General features: G+C 39.4%; 1 protein-coding gene across 3 annotated transcripts in view; it reads right to left on the reverse strand.

Annotated features, from left to right (window-relative positions):
- Window positions 1–18527, reverse strand: part of STK3 (serine/threonine kinase 3) — a 174474-nt gene extending 155947 nt beyond the window's left edge. The window contains exons 1-4 of one of the 3 annotated variants that reach the window (XM_072924850.1): window positions 18304–18525; window positions 10947–11027; window positions 10371–10499; window positions 8313–8427 (exon numbers count right to left, since the gene is read on the reverse strand). In XM_072924850.1, the coding sequence (XP_072780951.1) occupies window positions 8313–8427; window positions 10371–10499; window positions 10947–11027; window positions 18304–18326 (348 nt within the window). In that variant the 5' untranslated portion in view covers window positions 18327–18525. Of the gene's footprint in view, window positions 1–8312; window positions 8428–10370; window positions 10500–10946; window positions 11028–18303 lie in introns of all 3 variants that reach the window. The other 2 variants (XM_030266466.4, XM_072924849.1) reach the window with 2 other exon arrangements.
- Window positions 18528–24954: the final 6427 nt, after the last annotated feature.

The raw sequence follows: 24954 nt of genomic DNA on the forward strand, positions 1-24954 counted from the left end.
AAAGAGCTGGCTGAGCATAAAGGGCAACCTCCTAAAAATATGAAAACCGTCCTTCCTGGCAGGCAAGGTAAGTAAACACAGCAGGAGGCCATCTTGAGCAAACTAAGAACTCATAACTGAGCTGAAGTGCAAAAAATAAGGCAGCAAAGCACAGAAACAGATTACTAAAGAAAAATAAAGAAGCACTGCCTTGACAGTAAAGAGCTGAATTACAAAGCCCAAGAATAGGGTGGACTTAAATCTGGACAGCAAAACAGAGGACAGCAAGAAGACTGTATGGTCTATATGCAGGAAAAGTAAAGAAAATTAAAAATAAACACAGAAAGATTTTGTGTTGAGTGGTCAATCTGTTGACAAGCTATGTAGAAATCTCCCAAATATGTTCCTTGCATAAGCCTTTAGTAGGGTTTCTCTGACTTTCAATTGTCTCTGCCTAGTAGCAAAGTGGAAAAAGGAATTATTCTAGTAAATTGGACAAATACAAGTCCATGAGAACATGTAAGATATATCCAAAGGTGCCAAGCAGCTGGTTTATGTCAACTCAATGCTATCTCTCATCAACTTTAAAAGGTTTTAGCAACCAGGGTGTCCCCTACAATACCATCATCTTCAAAATGGGCAAGAAGGACTTGAGGTACTACAGGCTGATTAGCTCATTCTCAGGCCCCAGGACATTATGGGGTGAATCCACAGAGAAGCTAACTTTTAGACACATAAACGATAAAACATGACTGAAAACAGCCAGCGTAAGTTGACCAGAAGGAAATTATGCTAAATTAACCTGGTCACTTTCCTATGAGGATGAAGAGAAAGCTAAAGATGTCTTTTTATTTGACTTTACCAAGGCTGTTGGCAGTCTCCAATACATGCTTTTAACTAAATCTGGGGAATCATGGAGAAGATGTGGCAGAACAACCAGCTGGACTGCCAGGCTCAGCAGTGGTTCAAAACGTAAGCAAGAGCCAGCTATAAACAATGTTCTCAGAGACTGATCATAGGGTGAATACTCCCAACATCTTGATCAACCACCTGAATAATGAGCAAAACCACAACCCATCGTGGTTTGTGGATGACATGAAACAGGGTGGAAGCTGCCAATACAGAAACAGACAGGGCAGGGCTGCCATGTAGAGGGATCTCAACAAGCTGGAAGAATTAGCTTCCCAAAAACAAATACAGTAGTTCAACAATGGCAGAGTCCCACACCAGGAGAGAACCATCCCATGCCATGACCAGTATGCACTGAGAATCCATGTGGCAGGGAAATTCCTCCAGAAAAGGCTCTGGGTAGCTCCAGAAGACAAGCTGAACATCAGTCAGCAACATCAGCAATACACCCTAACCATAGACTGGCCTTCATTGGGAAAGCACAGACAGGTCAAGCAAATATCCCCTTCTATTTAGCATTTGTGAACACAAATGTGGAACACAGTGCCCTGTTCCAGGCTGCTATAAAAGAAAGACTAACAAACCGAAGAGTCCAGCTAGAACTGGACTAGAGAAGCTAAAACAAGCCAAAACAATCCTCACTGAGCATTCAAGAAGAAATAAAAGTTCACAGGGCTGAAGAAAGAGACTATTGAATCTCTCCAGATTGTTAAAACTGATCTGAACAAGGTCCTAAACACTAACTGGAGTTCCTTCCTTGGAAAAGTAGATGCACCTAGCTGACTTCCAGAGGTCTCTTTCAAATTAAAATTACCACTTATTTCCCAACCAGTGGCACACTGTTCACCTCCTTCCTTATCATCTCTAAAATAAATGTCCAAAATCAAAACAGCAGCCTTTCTTTTTACCTGAAGTCTTTCTACATTTCATCCACTTCCTCACCACAAAAATATATACCATGTAAACTTTAAAGACTCTTCTATTGTAAAATAAAATATATGTGGAAGACCGTAATGAAATTTGGCTTAACTCCTTGAATGGAGACAAATTTTATTTCCCAGATTATAACTTTATATGCAGAGAGGTTGACTCCAACTGGAAATACATTAAAAATTCAACTGATATTTCTGTCTCTCCAAGGCAAACAATGATGGGGCTCTTTTCAGAGGAAAGAGCAGTGTGGGGAGGCAATAAGGTTAAACTTCCACCCCTTATTAAAATAGAAATAAGATTTTGTGTGTTTTGCAATGCAAGCTAGATACAGGGTACCAGTAGATGACTGATGAAACATTCATTTAAACAGCTATCTTTTATTGCAAGATTTTATTATAAATCTCTTCATATTCTAAGTTTACATGATCATTTCATTGTTTGAACAACTTAAAACTGGCACTAACTGCAAATTATTTACAAGAGGGGAAAAAAAGCTGCTGCTTGCATTGAATAATTTTAACAATCTTTTATTTGAAAAATCATTAGCAGCTCAAGTGACTGACTTCAAACCACAGGTGCAGCTTCTGCTATTCTCCCAGAAGTTCCAGATTTGTCTTCTAAAACATGGGTAAGGAGACAAAGGAGATCTGTTAACTGTGGAACAAACTAGTGTGTTCAGATCAGAAAAAATCCTCAACATACCATAGTCTCTCTCATCTTTTAGCAGTGACCTGACTGCAAAGAGATCATTAGCAAGTATAAACATTGTGAAACCCAGCAAATACAGCCATTAGAACTGAAGTAGTATTTTGTAAGCTTTCTTCCAAGGACACTTTTTAAACAGAAAGTGAACTACATGATGCTGAGCATTTCAGTATTACAAGGCTAGTTTTAAGACTGGCCACAAAATGAACTCTAACTTTTTATTCACATATAGAAAACTACAGAAATCATCCAGGAGTCAAATTCTTCTTAGAACTGACTTGCAGATGTTCATGGCACAATATTTATTTTAATGGAAAGAGGAAGTTCAGATAAAGTTTAGGGAGAGATAATTGTTAAAGTATTTTACAAATCAACACAGGACATATAATTTAATAGCATATTAGTCCTCACTGAGTGAGCATGATCTGCTAACACTGTAGAAAAAGGGGAAAGAGAGGACAGTTGGTGTATCCCATAGCACATTTACCAGATGATGCTGCATGGCCAATCTTTCTTTTGAAACTTCCCCATTTCTGAATGCTTTTGGTCAACTGTAGTTGCATGTAATATATACATAGTTATTTTGGAAATGGATGAATACCGGTGTAGCAACAGTTTCCTCTTCTTTCATAAAAATTAGCCAACACATAACATGCACCTTATTTCTGGCATACAAAGATTTTCAGCTCAGGGAAAAAAAGTCATTTTCATGAGCAAATTTCCAAGCAGATAAATACAGTTTAATGCAAGGTTGAAAGAAAGGTCTATCATTCTGAGAGTCAGACAGTACAATGCATTTTTTTAAGGAACTTACAATGCTACTTTAAAGAGCTAAGGAAAAATAATTCCCAGCATTTATATAACAGTTAATCATTCAGAGCCATAGTAAGGATTTTATTAGACAAGCACTGAATAATCTCAGCATTGCACTGTAGAAGCTAGTATAAGCTTTGTAAGGCTAAACACAGAATAAGGCAACCAGGACATTTATGATCAAGTTCTTTCCTCCTTTTCCTCAACCTGGCTGCAGAGAAAAGTAATTTAAGAGTGTTGGCCTAAAGATATGTGCTGCTCTGAATAGCAACACAGCTGAGGAGTCCATTGAGTCAATTCATCACTGGAAGGCCCACTGACAGAACATGGTCAGCAGCACAGCCAGGATGGACTTGTCCATGGACATCAAGATCAGATAAGCAAGTGAGCCAGTGCAGAAGGAATTTCAGTCTTTGTGTACGGACTGTCTAGGTATTAATTAAGCCACGTGGGCTCAACTGAGTAAGTTATACTGCGATACAGATGCTACTTAAAAAATACAAGACGTACAAGGCCCTAGATAGCTGCTTTACAGCTAAGAATCACATGAACTTCAGTGGAGCAAAGGCCTACAAATTGGAAATATTTTAACTGTGAAATTACTGAGAAACGCAACTGCTTAAAACTGCAAAACAACATCCTTATTGAGCAAAATGCCTTTAGCCCAGATAACAAGATTTACCCTGAATCCCCATGGTAATATACAGAGAAAGCAAATCCAGTAGGACATTTAAATACAACTTCCAGAGATTTGGATATACTATTCACTTGAATTACTGGAATTTAAACAAATGAAAGAAAATAATTAGCTAAGAAAACATGGCAGAAGCTAATCATTAAGAGTACATGAGGCATTATATATGTAACTGATAAGCTGGCATGTAAAGGAAGGAATTTTAGATACAAAATGCACAATCTCTGGGCCCAACTGCACAGTACCTGCGCAGTTATCCTTTCCTGTGCTTGTTACTTACAATACTGACCCAAATAAGACTGGTTTGTCTGATAAACCTACAACATAGCCACTACCTGGTTTCAATCAGTTGAATTGGGTCCCCAAAGAGTCAAGATTAGAATGACTTCATTAATTATGACCAGTGAATGAGCAAATGCAGCCTCAATAATCATTAGAGAGACAAGCTTGGTTGTGTGTAAATATATTCCCCTATGTTAAGAGCAGCCAGTGAGTGTTGCTTCACACTGTAATTATCTCATCTATTGACACTGAAAGTCAGTCTCGTACATGCTCTTCCTTCCCCTTCCGCACTGCGCATTCCTTGCATCGCATCAAGCCACTGCTCTGCCACTATAAGTCCAGACTTAGCTCATGAGGAGGTGGGGAGGACAGAACAGAGAGGAAGTTCCCCCATTATATCATCAAGCTTATCAAAGATCACCCTGCAGCCACAGACAATCACTGCATCTGAGGCATGGAAAAGGCAGGAGGAACACATCAGTCAGGTTGGAGGACAACAGCAGAACTGCCCTTCCTGGCAGCAACCCACAATTTGAATGCATAAGATACATGTACCTCCCAAACCAGCCTCCGAGAAAGGTAGACAAAACTAGACCTAAGCTTTGTTGCCCAGGACATATGTAACACCACACCTCATGGTGCTAACAAGCACCATGGATTTGCTGAAGTGCTGCTGATCTGCCTGCCACACTAGAAGACTCCAGGCAGAATTGCGAGGGTCCATTTAACTCCAAATTAATGGCTCAGGCCTCTTGGACAAAAGCCTGCTCTTGCTAAGCTGAAAACTTCTCCATATGAATAGGCTCCAAACAGTCACTAAAAAATACTCTAACTCCCTAACTTTGGATTCTGTTTCCCTTGGTTTTGGTGGACCAGAACAGTAGAAAAAAGTCCAGTGTTGTTCACTTTCTAGACAAACAAAATTTTTGAAAAAGTAGGGAAACCACAAACCCAGAAGATGATCAAAAATTCTTAAGGTTTAGAGACAAGCAACAAAGGCAAATACATATCAACATTTCCTCCCCAAACAGGAGGAGAAATCTACCTTTTTCCTATGACAACTTAATAATGATCCTAGAATCATTTAAGTTAGAAGAGACCTCTAAGATAAAGTCCAAATGATAATACTAATGGCCACTGCACTAAAGGGTTCTCACTTCAACTTTCTCCGTTTCTTTTCCTTAAATATGAAGAAGCAGGAAATAAACTTTTCCTTGGCCCAGCCACAGTCTTCATTTGACAAGTTAGAAAAGTTACAGAATACATAACTCTATGCATCTGACTGTATTCAGTAAATATTCTGATAAAATAAGAAACAACTCTCTCCTTGTTTGCACGTGAATATATTTATTTTCTTATTACAAAACCATTTCTTATTTCCATTTAATGAATTAATGAATAAATAAATAAATAAAATGAAAAGTAATCAACAGAATGCTCAAGTAGTTTAAACAGCCTCATTCCAGTATTCCCATCACCCAGTTTGAGTGATCAGGCCGCTGTTCCACAAAGAGCAAGAGAATTCAAACACATCCAAAGCTTCTGCCTAGATCTTCCAAAACTTACAAGACAGAGGCATAGCAAGGGAGAAACTGAGGAGTTTGCTCTGCTTATTTTTTTGTTATAGGCACTAGAACACTCCCTATTCTACACCAGGACAAAAATTGTGATAGCCTGCCTGAATGTAAGTACATGCCAAGTAAACTGTGATAGTTGTCTTCTTCACCTTCACAGATATCTGAAGCAGAAACACTTCCTGCTCCAGTCATTACTTATTCAGGTGCACAGTCATTTTTTCCTGGTCTTATTTAGTTGCCTTAGAAAATTAACTCTCAGCACCTACAAGAACTTCTATAACTATACTGTGACCCTCATCATCATGTGCAAAGAAAAAATTTTTGCTTTGCATCTACTGTGACAAGTGATCTCTTGTTTTGTAATAAACAGTAACATACCTACATCTTACTTTCTTGGTGCTATGCATGGTTTTCAAAACCGTGTCTCTCCCTCCAGGTACCTCTTCCCATCACAGAAATATCCAAATGCATCTGGGTATCTGCTTCTAGAGATGTAGTCTTTACTTCTGATCACCCTTGCTACCCTCTTTAACTTCCATAGTTCTGCTGTGTCCTTGGCACCACTGTAACCTCTGACAACCACTTTACTTATTCAATTATTTCTAAAAGCTCAACTGCTCATAAATCTGAATATAAAGACTTTGCCTTCCTCACCAAGCTGGATGTATTTCTTGACATTTAGTTGTGCTTATTTTCTCAGTACCACAAAGCCTTTCAAGTCTTTGCCAGTTTCCACCACTAGGAATATAACCTCTCTCATCAGTATTTCTACCCTTTCTGCAACAGGATAGCACAGACACATGCAGTAGGCCAAAACACCCTCTTTCTTATATTTAAAACAATTACCCACCTGTGACAGAACTTCCCATTTACTCCCAATTACAGCTGCATTTGCTTGAAAAGCCATTGGTGTGAAAGTCTGTCCATAAACATTTCATCACATCCAACCAACTTTACACCAGCCAGCATTAATTGTGTCCTTACCAACTCCTTCACAGAACTCTACAAGCCATGTACTCCACGACTTATTTTTATAAAAACTTTATTGTTGGTACCTATGCATTTACTGATTATTCTGTGGCTTAAAATATAATTCATCCTATTTAATCATATTAGCATTAAAAAATAGCAGTAGAAGATGTAGTCTGTCTGATCATCAGTATGCACTTTTTCCAATATCTCTTCCCCTCAATCTTCAATATATCTACTATGTCAATATGCTACAACAGATGTAAGAAAAACTAGATAGCCTGATCTTATATATGTACACACATTCATATGCACACCTTTTTAAAAATAAAAATTCAAGCATTTTCTATCAATGCACAAACAAGTTTGGTCGGGTTTTTTTGGTTTTTTCTTTTTTTTCCTAAATTCTGTCTTAAATGGGTTATGGTTTGTTTTGTTTTTTTTAAGTTCGAGACTAGTTTGTGCCACTTCTTACTGGAGCTACTGATCCTTGGATAATATACCACAGCAAGAATACCAGTTCTGAAGATTGCATAACTCCAGCAATCTCACATTGGTTTTGGCTTTTCCCTATCACTTCAACATTACAGCAGCCCTGATATAAGCCACCTTTTCTAAAGGGGCTCCCTTTAGTCTCGACATCACCTCCACTTCCTAATAAACCTGTTTCCATTTTCTTTTATGCCTTGTTTTCTAAACATTGCTTTTCTCTCCTTTACTTTCCCCCTCTGCTCCCAGGTAAGGTGCAAGGAACATTTCAGTGAATGTTTACAAAATGTGAAGCCCAGCAAGTAGTGTCACCCAGAGTACTTGCTGGTAAAAAAAGTACCTCATGTTACAGCCTGTTACTGAAAACAATGGATTCAAAGGAATTCAAGGTTGCTTGACACCTACAACAAAAAACTTTTCAGAGAAACTGTTTCTTAATTAGAACAAACAATACCTGCTTCCTACAGGCTTCTTCTATATTACTGCTGTTATAAGTCCATGAAGACACTTCCATACAACCCTCATTTTGGTTCCTTCTCACATTCCTTAGCTGGCATCTCTTCCCCTTCTGGTTCCTTGAATAATGCCAGTTACTTCTCATGCTCCCTAATTACTGACTGAAAGTGAGACAATTTTACTCCTGTTTATAAACTATGCAGCTACTAAGTGGCTGCTGACAGACTGTAAATTGGAAGGGGTAGGGGAAAAACCACAGTTTTGCCTTCTACAAAGGAGTAATTTTCAAGAAATTCCCAAGATCTTTGTATTTCAAAATGCATTTGCTTCTGCTGGTGACCACTCCACGGAGGAATGCACAGAGACAGTCAGCAACTGCCTGAGCTTGTTTCCTGGGAACAGGCACAGATAGGTCTGTTGGCATCAGCCAAAATCTTGTCTTGTAACTCCAGCTTCACAAGTTGATTTTGTAAACTGCTATATATATTTTTAAAAAAACAACTCACCGTCTTATTACGCAGTCTAATTATGTCTGAAACAGAGCCAGCTCCACAATATTCCATAACAATCCATAGATCTGTGTTCTTAAAGTAGCTGCCATAGTACTTGACAACGTAAGGACTAAATGGAAAAAAAAAATTAGATAAATAGATGACTTCTTAGTAGAAGGAAAAAAAATCACCAGCACACCTGTTGTTAAAACTACTGTTTGACACAGCTAAAGAGAAAGTGCAACCAAATACATTTTAAATCTGTAATCAGCTTAACCAATGCCTTTTTAGAATAAATTATGGTTACTTAATAAAATTATAAAGGCACTACTATGTATATAAGTTTTCTGCAATCTCAGATACAAACATAGTTTTCCCAAACATCAATCATCTGATAAAAAAGCTTTGTTTGTCCCTCCTCTAAGGCCTCTCTTGAATGTTTCTCTTCTTAGAAAGACTGTCTTGTTTTCTTCTCTCCAGAGCAAAATCACATGGAAACTCAACCATGTTTTCCCAGTTTTCAAGAATGAATTTATTTCAAGCACAGAACTAGACTTCCTTATTAAAGAGAATCTAGTGCTGGTTTGAAGCCTGCTGGATTTGCAAATACTTTTCATACTGAAGCATCTCATGTGAACTGATAGCATTGTCACAAACAGAATGTATTGCTTTGCTACTCATCAGTGTGTCACTTGACTTCCTTGGAGTCACTTGCAAAAGAAAGGCAGAAACAGATGTGGTAAACATAAAAAGGATCATCCTTCATAAGTCATTAGATGGTGTATTTAGGGAAATAAAAGACTGAAGGTTTGGGGGGGGGGGGGGGGCTGGGGTTTCGCAGGAGCTTAAACAAAGAAGGCTACAGTTCGCTTGCCATCTATCTCCCACAAGGCCAGGAAGTGAGATACTGAGATTTCAGACAGTGGTTTCTCATCAGAACACCTACATGATGGGGTGGAATCAAATACCATTTTGTTTTGAGCAAGGAACTGTGTTTTAGGATCAGCATTTCTGGCAGCAACATTCTTCATATAGACAACTGATATTAGAAGAAGTGAGGACCTATGGTTGCCTCCTGCAACATGACACTATCTTTACAAAAAGACAGGTCAGCATTATCAGAAAACTATTTCATTTAAGAGCAACTGTTAGCACTAAATGAATTTGCCTTTTCAGAAGGGAAGGTGCGTCAGTCTCCTCCTAACTAGTCCAAATGTCCACCATTTACTAGCATGACACATTGATCTTGCTCCTTATAAATTCATGAAGTGATGAAGGCTGTATTACTTCCAAAGAAAACCCACTGATTTTTGTGACCATCTCTTATCAGATTTATACTATGCCAGTATTCCCAGCAACAAGTGGGTATTATTAATCAGAACAAGATGACCTTTTCAAAACATCAAGTGCTGTGCAATCGCAAAAAACCGTTCATATTTGCCTGAAGACTGACACTAATAAATTTCATTTTGAAGAGCCCAAAACTCCATAGACAACAGAAATAGCAAAGCAATTTTTGCGTCCTTGCACTAGAGCTTCCTCTTCTACAAGATCTGCAATCTGAAGATCTGTGAACAAGTGTAAGGTAACAATCCACCAGCACTTTTACAAGACTGTTCACTTTTTGAAAGAGATGTTCCCACAGAAAAAAGGCAGCCAAGAGAATATTCTTCTGGAAGTTAACTGCTAGCCTTTCATCTTCTGCTAGAAATATCTTTATCAATCTTCTGAAACAGGTAGACACAGAATTTCACAAAGCCCAAGACATTTAAAGGAAACAGTAACCTTTGGCCTTAACAGTGCAAGTAAAGTTAAGCAAGCATGAAGAATTCTAAGCAGAGGCCAGTATTTACTCTTTCAACAGTTTTTGTTATGCACACTATTTGTACTTCCTTCAATCTAAAGTAAGAAGAGAAGGAGGTCCACAAAGTGGTTCCTTTAATTAAAGGTCTATGTTGGGACAATTTACTTTCCATTAAAAAGTTTGCAGCTGCTCACATTTCAGCTATTTTCACAAGTACAAATACATTTTCACATAGACTCTTAGAAAGGGAACAGAAATGTCATACCTACCTGTCACATTGTTGCATTATAGAGATTTCTTTAATTATTTCTTGAAGATCTGACTCCACAGGGACCTGTTTAATTGCTACAACTTGTCCAGATTCTTTGTGTATCGCTTTAAACACACTACCATAAGACCTAAAAATAAGGTACAAGTTTTTTAAAAAAACAAGGCAAACTGCTCCCAATATCCATTGTGCACAAAAAGTCACAGAAGCCACATGCTTATGCAGAAGTTTGAGCGTTTTTCAGGCTGCAAAAAAGATCAGTTCTACCAGGACCTCAGGAAAGACAGAAGAATGCTTTGTCAAGACTGCAGAAATTTTTGTCAAGATTTAGAGTTTCTGATTCCATTACAGGTGCAAGTACATTTGCTGTGTTAACAACAGACATCAAAAATGCATAAATATATATGGGAAAGTGTAGAAACCTACCAATGCATGCATTTGCTTTAGTAGTAAAACTTGTCTATAGAGGCATTCCTTAGGACATTTACAGTAACTCTCCCTGTAACTTAATATTCCAACATACACTTTATGTATTGTTTCCCTCTGATCCTATGCCTCTGTAAATAGCTGTACTTACCCTTCACCAAGCTTCTCCAGAACATCAAAGACTTCTTCAGGCTGCTTAGTTAAACTATCTTCACTTAGCTTTTTCAGTTTGCTAAAAGAAAGACAAAAGTTATTTATTTTTTGGAGGGAAAAAGAACTCAAGCAAATTTTCACACAAGCCAGCAGACAGAATAAATTATTAAAAAGAAAAATATATTCCAATGAAAACGAAATACTTAATATGAAACCGCAATAAAATTTTAATCAGCTATCATATAAGATGAATAAAGTGATGACAATTTTTGTCATTATCACTTTCCCATTAATGTTTGCTCAATTCAAAGCAGCATGGGACCAATTCACTCCTCAAACTACTTCCTTTGCTGAAATAGAAACAGACAAAGAATACAGGAAAGTTTACCTTCCCTCAAGAAACAGTCAGCATGCAAACACATGCCCATTACTGCTTAGAGGATGCCACACTGTTCTCTATTTATAAACCAATCTTTCTCCCACATGAGGTATTCAGTTTCTAAATTGCACCCCTCATCAGCCAGTGAATGACATTATTAAAAGCAGAAATCTAAAGTCAAGATGATTCTGAGAGCATATGATAGCACTTCCCAGGTAGCACCAGAAGACTGAAATTCCAAAAGGTGAGTACTCTAAGAGCTGTTGGGGCAGCTTCTCTTGCATCTTTGCAAATGCACATAGGGACAGGATGCAACAAATCTCTAATTACATAACACCACCATATTTGCCCTCAGTTCTCTCTCACACTGTCTCAAATCACTCAGTAACACCCTATGATTTCTTCCAGCACTTTCACCCTCCTTTTACCACCATTTTTTGTCCCCTACAAGCAGTCCTATCCTTTCCCGGGTCTCTAGCATTCCCAGCTATGCAGGCTCTCAGACTCCTGGCAAATCTCAAAACACAACTTGGCTGCAAGCTTGCACTAGAGCTAACAGTGAATACAGCACAGGAAAATATAACCACACACATTGCAGCAGGGACCAGTGGCTGCAACACGTAAATCCTTCACCGTAAAGTTATAGGGAATTCTGCTGCAAGACTGAAGTAACAAGGTGACTCTACATGACAGCCAAGGGTACTAATAAAGTAGAAGATGAGCTGAAGAAAAGCTGGTGCTGTAATGTTAAATATAGTCAATGTATTCCAGATGCAGGAGGAGGAAAAGGGGAATAAAAAAAGGGAACTTCTAAGAACAGCAGATCATTGAGAACTTACAGAAGGTAAGTTATCCCACAACACTTTCTAGAAATAAATAGGGGAAGAAAGGAGGGCATGGACAAAAAAGATTGACAAATCTTAATAGTGGAAGAACAGTGATCTGAAAAAAAAAAACCCTTCACATTAGGAGATGCAATTCTGTGATACACAAAAATCAATAAAAACTAAAGTGACTGAGTGTTATAGTTTAGAATGAGAGTGAATTTAGAGAAGTGATGTAAAGTTTTTTTATGTAACTAACAATCTTTTAAACTACTGAAAAACTAAACACGCTTTTGTGAAACACACATGTTAAAGATGAAAACCTTACTACCTTTTTTGTCCTTCTAATTATCTTTAATAAAATTCTCTTTTGTACCCTTTTAAAGTTTTAAGCCTTCTTTGCCTTTCTCCTAATCCTATGTCACAGCAGAAAGTGAGTGTATTCATGATTAGCCAGCACCAAACCCCCCATATTCTGTAGTGCATTAGCCAAAAAAATCTCAAAATAAAAAAAAACTTAAATTAGCAAACCAAAACCTCTGCACGAAATTAGCGTTTCTGCCTGGTTTCGAACTGAAACCACCACACTGACCAGTGAGGGAACTCATGAGTCAAAATAGATTTGTAATTGCCAACCATCTAAGTAAAAGCAAAGAATTTAAAGTAACTGTTAAAGCACACAAGGCATATGGATTGGTGTTAAACAAGGGACACAAGGCAAGGAGAAGGCACAAGGGTGCACACATTATACACCAAAGAACAATTTCACAGATGTAGCAATTACATGAATACAAAAAGCATCCACAATCAGTAAGGAAAGGTGCATTAACTACAATAAAGACCATGCAGTTTGCTACAGCAAACAGCCAAGAAGCTGGAAAGTCTGTGTCTTTAGGGAAAATAAAAATCTTCACAGCAAAGGGAAGGCAACTTATCAACATGGAGAAAAACAGAAAAAAAAATTCAACTTAAAATGGCTAAATAATGTCTGCAAAACAGCCTTACAAGAACAAATTGTTTTCTTTTTCACTCTCTCCGCTGGTTAGACACTAGAAAGCAGAAAGACAGAACTTATACCTTGCAGAGAAGCACATATTTCATTACTGAAAAGGCATATGTTGAGACAAATCAAAGAGGAAAAACTAATTTGCTGGTAGGTATTAAAGCAATAAATCATTCATTTTATTTCTTTGTTCCATATTTTTTTCCTCTCTGAACAGATTATATGCAGTCTTAAAGATTGCATTCAAGCATAAGTTCCCACCACCATCCCCTTCTTGCCACCAAAAAACCCCATGCACAGTATGTTTATAATATAAGCAGAGCCCTGAAAAATAAAAAGCATAACCTTTATGAGTCTCTCAGTCAAGGAGCTATGTAACAAAAGATGCACTAAACAGAAAAGTAGAGGGACTGAACATTTTAGTAACAACAAGAAAAGAGAAAGCATACAGTATCCCTAACTGGAGATGCCCACAAAGAGAACACTTCCACCTGCTCATTGGAAAAAGTAATGCCTGCTAAAATGAGGAAGAAGAAAAAAACAAAGAAATCCATACCAAAAGGGTTCCAACAGCACCATTAACGCCAAGGCAGTGTGAGTGCCTGAGAGCAGTCAGTGAAACAATCACAAACAGCCATAAACTGATCAAAACCAAAGCCATTGTCAAATAACATCATCTGGAGTACTTGAGAAGCAACCATGAGAGTAAAACAATAAGCATTCTGTAGTTTTAAAATTATTTTCATATTGTCCAACTCTGACAAACATGTTACAAGACCAAATCACACTTAACACTAAGGTAGCTTAATACAAAACCTATTTCCAGTGAGAAAGGTACATGGCCTCAGAATGTCATCACCAAATACTGTGTTCAAAGCACCTCCCCCGCTTGTCACAAGCACTGTAGCAGTACAGATGCTGGGTAAGATGTTCAAGGGATAGTATCAACACCACAGGTCTTTGAACCAACAAAAAATCCTAATGACTCAGACATTCTAATGATTTCTGTTTCTGGATGTTTAAATAGAATATTCAGCTCTTGAACTGCAGAACATCAGGTGATATACCCTGAAGGGCTGCAGTGAAGACAGCATTGATATAAACTCCAGGAGAAACAAGGAAGAAGGTGGCGACCGGTGTAACTGGCTGCAAAGCACCAAGCAGAATACAAAAAGAGACTAGAAATAGCAGCTTGTTCCTTAAAAGCAAGCAACAATCTTAGGGCAGAGAAACACATCTAAGAGTTCAGCATCAGCTTTTACTGGCAGGGGGAAGGGGGCAAAGTGAAAAGGGGGCAGGAGGCAAAAATGAAGAGACAAATGGCGCAAGAACAATAGGAGAGAAAGACAGAATGTGTCTCGTTCCTCTCTTCCTCACTGATCCTCTACCTTCATAACACAAGCATTTAAAATAGAACAAATAAATCAGCACATCCAGGTACTGCTTTACTCTGGCCAAAGCATGCAAGTGTCATATGTGTGTGTATGTATGTATATATATCTCCATATATGAAAGTCCAAAGTAGATGCAGAGAAGTTCAGTATAAAACCCAGACAGAAAGTTGTTTTGGGTTACTTTTTTCTCTGAATCTAAGTTATCAGGTAGTGATTATGAGCTATTTTAGAGGTCTTCTAGAAATTCCCAGCTGTTCCTTAAACCAGAAGGATTAACTAAACTACACTTCTGGGAAAGGCCTGTGAAAACTATTTTCTTGTTCCAAGAAGGTTTGACTTTCACATAACACCTACTCTCTTAACAAGGAAAACACATCCTAGCAAATAATTATACTTTTATAAATCCAGTTCATACGAGAAAACAATTTGTAGTCTGACCAGAATCTTAGTTGCCATTGAGTACATCAGCAAAACTCTAGAAAAGGAAAACCTAGTAGGCACTCAATAACAGCATAAAGATCAGAAAAAATTGAACTGCAACACGAAAGAGCAAGAGATTTCCTCCCCAAAAAAATGAAAGGAAAGAAAAAAAGTATGACTATAGTACCCTACAGTCTTTATATACAGATTTCACAAAATAAATTGGTGATGTGCTACAGAGGTAGGGATAAAAAAATCCTTGAAAGTTCAAAAATCAAAATAGAGCTGGAATAAAGACTAGAAAGCCATCAATGACTCTCATGAGTTACAAAAAACTGGACAGCCGCTCCAAGAAACATGAATATATACAGTTTATTGTGCAGAAGAACTAGCACATTGAAACATTTAAAAAGAATGGCTGGGATCAATTATACTGATATATTAAAAGAGAAGGTAGTAGGAGCAATCACTGCAGTCATCTGAAGTAGAAGTGGCAAGTGGAAGCCTTGGGACATTTGCTCTGCTTCACAGCACTCACACAAGTAGAAGCAAGATGAAGACGGTTTACACCACTGTGCTGTGTACTTCCATTTAGCATCCTGCCAGTAAAGCCCAAACATTTTTGTTTCATCATTTTCAGGAGGAACTTGACAATTGCCAACATGTCCACTGACACAGACTTTAAAAAACACAAACACACTCCTTCACAAAGAATTCGTATTCTAAGAACAAGTTTTTATTAGAATATGAAAAGGAAAAGCTTCCTTTTCCCACAAAGCCTGAAATGTTGTGGTTTTCAGTGAACATTAAACTCAAGTTTAAAGAAAGGACTGGAAAACCTTCATTAACACTTCCCATGGTTGTTAAGCAGACTTTTATTTGACAGAAACATGCAGGAGATAGGCAAGATTAAAACCTATGTACTTTAGAAAATTCTGTCAATAACTACTTTGTTTTTCCCTTGTATGCAACCTGTATCCTCACATGCGAGCTTGCCAGGGATACAGAAAAACAAAGCAATAGCAACCAAGGAAAATCGCACCACTAAGAGGCAAATTTTGTAACTATTTCAAGAGTAAATCTCCTTTCTAGTGAGAGAAAAATCTATAAAGCACATCTAAAGGAAAATTAAAGATTCAAGATGCAAGAAAACACTGTGTCAACTACTGCACTAATTGTTCAGCATAAAATCAGAAAATCTACTCTAAATTATTTCTAAAGTTTAAAATATTCTGAAAAGGAGTCTCCCTTTAAAGTCTGGTGTTAGTGTTGCAGTGCATTAGTCAAAGGAAAAAAGTGAATTATTTTGATAGCACCTCCATTGAAAAGTCACAATGGCTTAGAATGTCACTTGGGCATCACCATTGCTGCTTTCTGAAGGGCTGTATTACAGATTTATGCAACAGGCAATTGCATTGCGTGCTTCGCTACAAGGAAGTGCAGATAAAACTGCCCTATACCTGTGAGGCAACACTGGGATTCTAGGACATCCATGCAGCTTTTTGTTGTACATATGAAATTCCTACTACCTGTAAATGGAAATGCACCACAGATATGATGACAATAGATCCCTCTCAGTAACTGCTCCCGTGAACAACAGGCACCAAAGTAAAGAATTCTAGTGTTCACATCTGTTTTGCCAAGTAAACACAGTCCATTTCATGCCACTACTGCATCTAAGGACAGCACCAAAAACTTAGCCCACAAAAAATAATCTGCATTTCTTCTGGACTTGCAGAAAAAGGGGGTGGCCTAGAATAGTTGAGAATACCAACAACTGAGAAACTGTATAAAACTACCAATAAAGGAAATATTATGCACAGCCATGAAAAATTTGCTTGAAATCTTAAGAAATAACCTCAGTTAATATCTTACTGAGTTCAAATTTTCCCTTCCACTAAAGAAACAAATGACAAATTTCCAGATATAAGCTTCAAAACCCATGTGGAATATAAAAACATGCCAGAGTTTAGACATTCCCACATCTAGTTATTTCTGACCTAATCCAAAGACCTAAATATCTCTTTGTTTCAGTTAGGCCAGACACACACCTCCAGCTAGGTAATAAAGTTACAGCAAATGCCACATCTTCCCCAAAACATTTGGGAGGTTACGCTAACTTCTGAGTTTGATTTTCAGTCCTGTTATACCACCAGTTCTCAAGGCTTCCACTGCTGCTAGTGACATTGATTGCTCCCCAGACTTTTCCATTTCTTTTCCTAAATTTTTGCTGGTGCCTGTCCTACTTCCTTCATTTGAGATATGCAGAACTGTCAGCCTGAAAGTACAGCGTAGGTCTGTCCCTTCTTACCCCACTGCCTGCTAAAACCACAACTACAAACCAATTATTTTTGTAGCAACTACAAACCAATTCTTTTTCAAAGTTTTCCACAGTAGGTACTGTCACTTTATGAGTTATTGGAGAAGTCATCAGATGTTTAAGACTACATTCTTCTCAAGTCTTATCACCCTACAGGAAGTTGTTTTTAAAGATTTTTTTTTCTAAATGGGGAACGTATAGGTTTTAAAGATTAATGCAAAAACTTATCTAATATCCTTTATCACAAATTTATATTGTGTAGTCCCTAGATTTATCATTATCAGGAAGCAAAAGTAAAATCAGAGCTCAAAGACAGTATATATATACGTAAACCATGTAACTACATTCTGTACAGCACACATCTATGGTCTGTGTATTGTACAACTATATCTTCTTCCAACTAAAATATATTACTAAAATTTAACACAAAGTTATTTTACACACTAAGAAGTCAAATGATACACTATTTTTAAAAACGCGCACAGTAATTAATATGACCTGCCAGTCTATATATTTGAGAAAATACATCTACTGTGGGAATATTCCTGGCTTTTACCTCTTCCCACTCCCCGATTTGCAATTGCAACTATGCAACGCCCACCCCCACAAGCATCCATCCCTCCAGCAGCAGAGCACAAGGACACTTTCCAACGTGAAAAGAGAACTACTCATGTGTGCTCCTGCCACAGAACTGAACCGTCGAGTGAGAGACCCTCAGGGCAGAGAGGACTCTGCTCGGCGACCAAGCTTCCCTCATTTCACGTTAAAAATGTTGTTAACGCCAGCAGCCCCCAGGGGTTCGTCTCCGCCGGGGCTGTATTTCCACTGGAGGCTGTATTTCGGGGCATCCACCGTACAGAAGAGCCCTCCCCACGCGAGAGAGCCCTCCGGCCGCTAGGCAGGGCTCAGCGCCGTGCCTGTCCCACTGCCCCCTCACAGACCCCGGGCCCGAGGCCTCACCCCGGCCGTGCCACCGCTCCTGGCCGGGGAAGGGGCCGCCAGGGAGGGTCCTTACCTCTTGGGCGCTGCCTGCTCCATGCCGTCGCCGCCGCGGCCCCGCAGGGCCGAAGACCGAGCCCCCGGGCCCGAGCGGCCCCGCAGAGCTCCCGAGCGAACTCACAGCCCCCGACACGAAGCCCTCAATCTCCCACGGCCGCACTCCGGCTGCCGCCACTACCGCTACCTCCGGCCGCGGCGGGGAACCGCCCCCCCGCGCCGCTCATTGGCTACAGCCGCGCTACGGCTGCCGCTGATAGGATGGTGTGGACGTCGCTCAGAGCGGCGGCTGCGAGAAAGCCCCGCCCCCCGCGAGGCAAGCGGGCGCTGCCGCGCCGGCGGGAGGGGAAGATCATGGACGCCGCGGCGCTGCCGAGCTCCCGGCATGCCCCGTGCGGCTACGGCCCGCGGGGCACGCCGGGAGATGTAGTCCGCCCGCGGGGCGTCCCTGCGAGGCGGGCCGTGCGAACCGGCACCCCCGCGGCGCCGTTCCGCTCCCGCGCTCCGTCCCCGGCTCTGCGCCGCGCCGCCGGGCAGGGCAGCCCCGGGCAGCACCGCCGCCCAAGGGCGGCCCTTCCCCCGCGGCCACCCCGTGGCCTCGGGCAGCGCTGCCGGGAAGCCGAGCGTTCCACCGCCGGCGTGCGCCGGGCGAGGCGGCGGCGCCTCCGCGGGCAGCCCCGGCCTTGGCGGGCAGCCGGAACAGCGCTGAGGGGAAGCTTCGGGCCGCGGCGGGACGGCCGAGCTGCTCCCCGCAGCCACCTCGGGTGACACGGGAAAGCTCCTGAGGGGAAAAGCGCCGGCGCTTGGCCCTTGGCTGTGTGGTGCCAAAGCACACGAGGTACCCTGCGAAGCAGGGAAGCTGTCACGTAATTAATTACTCAAGCAGCAGGTTTCAGGCTCCAGAGCGCCATGTGACAGCTGCAATTTCACCACCTTACAAGTCTTCGACTTTCTGCTGTTTATGTGCTTGAATCAGATGGATCCAAGTAGATCTAGCCAAGTCAATACAAGCAAAGCTGACTTGCTCAAGCCAAATTCTATATACTTTCCTGGCAGTAGGTTTATTTGCCTAACTCATGGAAGTTCAAGTTAGTAAAACACCTAGGCAAGTTCCATAAAAACACCGAGATGCCCACATTTCACTTCATACTGATTTTAGATGTGCAGGTATTACACTCCCACTTCATAAAAATATCTGCACTCCATACGTAATTTCATCTCTTTGATGTGAATTAGCAAGGGAATTTAGAATGACTGAAGTCCTACTGTTGTGCAAGTTCTCTACTTTGAGTCAGTCCAACCCTGTTGACTCACTGTAGTTGGGCCAAATGTACAATGGCAATATTGAATGAACCCACAAAACAAATCACACACCACCATATGACCTTTTAGGTTTCTTTGTTTTTCTGAGTCATGGAAAAACTGCAATAGAACATCTTCCTTTGCACAACAGATTAATGCACAGCTCTTCCAAGCATCATCCCACAAGCCACAGTGGCTCACCAGCAGAACTGCCAGATGTGTCCATAGCATAAACAGCAGTTTGTAGGATATGCCAAAAAAAAAAAAAAAAAAAAATAAAAACCCACTCAAGAAAAGGATCCAGCAGATGCCTGAGATGGAGTATGGTATAAGTGCCTCAGAAAGTGGTGAGGAGGAATTCCACGTCTCATTTTCCAGTTCAAGGACAGGTGAGGTCAGGCAGATAGCAAATGCCACATGGCCAGTGTCCAGCTTTGTTCTACGGGGTATTTGGCTATAGCCACTGACCAATTATTATTTACAGTTCACCAATTTCACCTAATGAAGGGAAGTCTGATATCCCTATTTGGCTTTAATACTTCTGGAATGCAGAGGTTGTCTCCACATCCTTTAACACAAATATTTAAGACAGTATTTTGTCCAGGTTATTTCAGAGGAACATCTCAAGCCAAAGGTGCCACAGACTTACACATTAAAGCACAGAAAAGGATTCTTAGAAATAAAATACAGGTACTATATTATAGTTGTAACAGCAATAAAAAGAAACAGAGCCAAGAAGTGCTCCCTCTCCCCATTCACACATATATTTCATTTTCTGGAAAAACTTAGGCTAAAACAGTCTAATCCACCACTTTTACCTCTCCCTTAAACAACAGGTGACAAGAACAAAAAATTTTTTTCCAAGCAAAAACTAGCACATTTAGAAATTTTCTCATTTCATTTAAAACTATTTAATACCACCATTCGCACTTCAAAAAAATACCCTGAGTCCTCAGTAACTGAGAAAGATGGAGCAGGACTATCCTCCCTCTATGCCACTGAAGAAAGAAAAGGGTGTAAAAAACTCAAGATGTCTGAAAGAGGAGAAGTTAGGTAGCCTGGCTTTATTACATAATGGGGCAGACAGTGCCAAAAAAAAGTATGGACTAATTCCATGCCTCTCTCACAGAAATTTAAGTTGTATCTTGTACAATTGCCAGAAAGCTTTCTAAGTACATTTAAACTGAAAATAAAACATCAGTAGGATAACATATATACCACAGTATTTTTTCAAGATCACTTTATTAATCTCTTATAATTTCTAGTAGTATTTTTAGTCAGTGACATTGGAATAAATAGCTCTATCTCACCTTTCCCCTGTGACATGAATTTGAGAACCATGCTGTGAAATATAACACTGATTTGGTATTCATTACAATACTGTACCTAGCCACTGGCAAAGAAGGAACTTTGAAAGGGAAAACAGATTCTACCTCATTCAGAGTTCCCAGTTAAGAGAAGTCTAGATGTTCTGGAGGCATGAATATACTATGAGATTGCTGGTGTCTAGACAAGATGGAGATGAGGAAGTTGCAGACACCCTACATGAGTATTCCCATGATTTCTTCCAACAGCAGGGCTAACACTAAGAAGCCAGCTGAGTAAAAAAAGGCTTAATGTAGCCCAATCCTAAAATTGTAGGAGCAAACTAACTGAACTACTCTTTTCTTCTGAAGTATTTTATCCATTTTACAAATTTATCTGCCTGAATTAGGTCTCCCTTCTATGCAGAACTGGCACCAACATCAAATACAATTCCTTAGGCCAAAGAATGGATGAAGACCATACTTAATTTTTGAGTACTATAATTATTTTATATTATAATACAGTTTTGTAAACAGATAAAATAATATATATTACAATTACTTATACTACAATGAAATCAGGAATCATGATGCATGGACAACTATTAGGTGCTGTATAAACATACACAAAGGAAGTTCTCAAGCCCCTAAAAATACGAACAAAAAAGTCCTAAGATATCAGTCCTGTCTCAGTTGTATATAGTTTGTAATAAAACTAAGAAGAATAAAAATTACTTGAGAAGCTCATGTCTGCATTTCCAACAGGTATTACTAATGTTGGGATTTAAATTACAAATATATACTTCAAAGTCATTCATAAACATCATGCAAATAAATTACCTATGTTATAGCAGGGACTTTATCTCATCCCTTTGATAGCAAATAAAAGCAGCATTTACTTCAGAAGGTATTAGATCAGGCTCATTTAAACAAAGTTCATTGTAATGAATACATTATGCTACTGTAAAACAGCAGAATTAATAATAGTGTGTGTTTTCCAAGAGACACTTGTCATGAACACTCCCCAAAGAAAATGCCCCTAGTCCTTCATCATGTCTGTGGTGCTTTTCACAGGCCAGCTCTTTTTCCTATGTGCTTTCACCATGGTAGCTCCCATTTCTTTCACACAGACAGGGTCTTCAAAGCTCTTTCCCTTGATGTGGAATTTTCATCCCACAGTAGCTCCATTCACCTGCTTGGCACACCAAAACCAACAAAAGCCATATAGACCCCCAAGCACGCGCCCAGCTTGATCCTCCCTAAAACCCTCCACATCACTGGTGTCTCACCATGCCTTGGTCCACTCTGGCATTGGCCCACAGAGCCCCAAGGATGCTGTGTCTCCATCACATCTGCAGATTCGCTCACAGGAAAAGGTGTTTGGCTCACAGGAGGAGGCTGGAGGCCACTCCACAGCATGGGCCCAAACCCAGGTAAGGACAGAGTTTCCCTAACTTTTCCTTTGCCCTGGGGTAGACTGCCCCACAAGCAGGGCATTCTCTCCTCTACCCTTGAGTTTTGTGAAAATAGGAATTTACTATAATTACAGACCTCCAACTTTCCATGAAACATGTTTAAGACTAGTAAGGTAAGTCACAAATGATTGTGAAGGGGAGAAAGGTAGGGAATGGCAGGCAAGCACAAAGATGGAATGAATGCAGGAGTCTGCTTTCCTTGGAATCCAATTCATAAATTCAGTAGATAAATAGTCAACAACAGCATGTTTGCATATCTCTCCCTGTGACTGCCTGATAGTGATCTGGTATGCCGAAAGTTAAGGAAAAGGCCTTGAATGAAATACCAGCTTGTTTATACAAAAGATAAGGAAACTTGACTTCTGCCTGTATTTTCTTCCTACCTATCATGTCTAATGTGAAGTAACCTTGAAGACTTATCTAAGAATTTGTTATATACTTTCCTAACCTTGTCAGTCATAAAATAGTTATACATAAAATATAAAATAACGTCGTATTTTCAAGCCTGGAATAAAATTTATATTTTTCTATAGTGGGTTTTTAAGTAAGTTTAGGAATAAAGAACAAGGCATAGAGACGGGGGTGGGAGGGGAGGGGAGGGCTCTCCTTTCCTGATCTATTCACCATTTAATGGTTAATTAATGTCACTAAAAGAAAAATGAATTTTTGCTGGTCCAACAAAAGAAAGAGGCAGAAAATAAAAAGTCAGGCAATATAAGTACAGCAATATAGAGTCTTCTATCCATTTCCAGTCTGTTAAAAATCAGCCTGATTTACAAAATTCCTACTTAACATTGAAAAGAGTCATAAAAGGCCCATAAAATATTAGCTGCACTGCTGCAATTTCCTTTCACTACCTAGTATACATTATTTTGATATCCAAAATATTATTACTGGACCTAAGACCATTTGTTGATTAGGATAGGCTTTTACTGTTGACTAACCATTTCGTTCACAGTCTTGGTAACAGGCTATATATAGAATTACCATTTGCTATTTTTCCTATTATAGCACACTACGGTAAAAATAAACCATGGATACAGAGTTGCTATTTACAGTTGACCACAGAAGATATTCTAGCCTGTACTACAGCTGCATTGATTGTGCTCATGGGATCTAGATTGGCATTAATATTAAAAAAAAAAATCATTATGGATTTTGAAACAATTACTGTTTTGGTAATACTGAGGGTTACTCTGGATTCTCTTCTGCACAAAAATATTCCTTCTCTTTCTGAGAGCAACCATCTGCTCTCCAGTGTGCAAAGAGGTGTGCTCACACCCTGGAGAATAAATAAGTAACATTTAACTAGCAAGCCTTCATGCCTGCAGCCGGGGTGGAAACTAGTATCAATAACAAAAGAAAGATTGAATCATCATTACTTGATGAATCAAGTACTTCATGAAAGCAGCTTCAGCTGTGTGAGAACACACAGCCTTATGGCCAAGGCTTCCACCACCATGGTGGCTGAATTTTCTCCTATCTTCCTTAAGCTTCTGAGATAAGAATTTTAATAATACATGGTCAAAATATTTAGTGAAGATAAGGATTTTTTTTTTTTTTTACAATTTTTAGGCATAAAGATTTCAAGAGGCTAACAAGACCCACTCTTTCAGATTCAAAGGAGGGAAGTTTCCTTGCCCTTGTGGCCCTTTCACCTAAGTGCTGGAAGACAAGTATCAATATGTGTGATGCCAAATGACAGAATAAAAAATAAGGAGAACTCAACAACCTGAAAACACATTGTGAATACTGAGCACTGCAAAAACAATGTCATTAAGTACTTACAGTTTATTCAGTTACAGAGTTTTGGGGGTTTTAGTAAAAGGTTTTAGTAAAACCTTCCTATTCATTTCTGAAGTGCATCTCCAGCTTGCTTCATAAGTATTAAAAAGCAATTGTTTTTATGAAGAAGAATCACTCATCTAAATGCTTTACAATCCAGAAACCACATTTCAGTTTCTTACTTTTTTCCAACCTTCTCAACCAAAGCATGCCATAAGATCATAATTCAAGTCCAAATAAGTTACTTGTATAACATGTACAGTGACGCTTAAAAAAAAATCCAAAACCTAAATACAATTCCAGTCCTAAATGTTAAAAAAAAAATGTTCAGGGACATAACAGACACTTCATGACTGACTATGAAGTAATGTGTCTGATTACAAGATAAGGACCACTGGAAAAATCTACACGTTTGCAAATCTAAAGATTTGCACTTACATTCCCATTTTGCACTTAAAAGCAGTGGGAAGCCTTCCTCGCAGCAGCCTGTGTGCTAAAGAAAAAACAAAGTAGCAAATAATGAATTTTCACAGAACTGGCTTTGTACGATGCACTTCTTTGGGTCTCCTCTAAGCAAGTTTGGTTTGGTTCAACAGGGGAGAGTTTTATGGCATCCTCACCACTACCCAGGATGAGTCTTTAAACTGCTGTCACTACTGAGCAGGGGAACTTTCTGCTGAAAACAAGACTTCGAAGAGACTAAAGTGTACATGGGTAATGCTATAAAACCACAGCAAAACATAAAGGAAGTTACTATCTAGAGAGCTAATTAACCCCATTAAATTTGAGATCTAAGCTTTTTCC

This window comes from Taeniopygia guttata, chromosome 2 (genome assembly GCF_048771995.1).
Source record: "Taeniopygia guttata chromosome 2, bTaeGut7.mat, whole genome shotgun sequence".
In the NCBI taxonomy this organism is placed as follows: Eukaryota; Metazoa; Chordata; class Aves; order Passeriformes; family Estrildidae; genus Taeniopygia; species Taeniopygia guttata.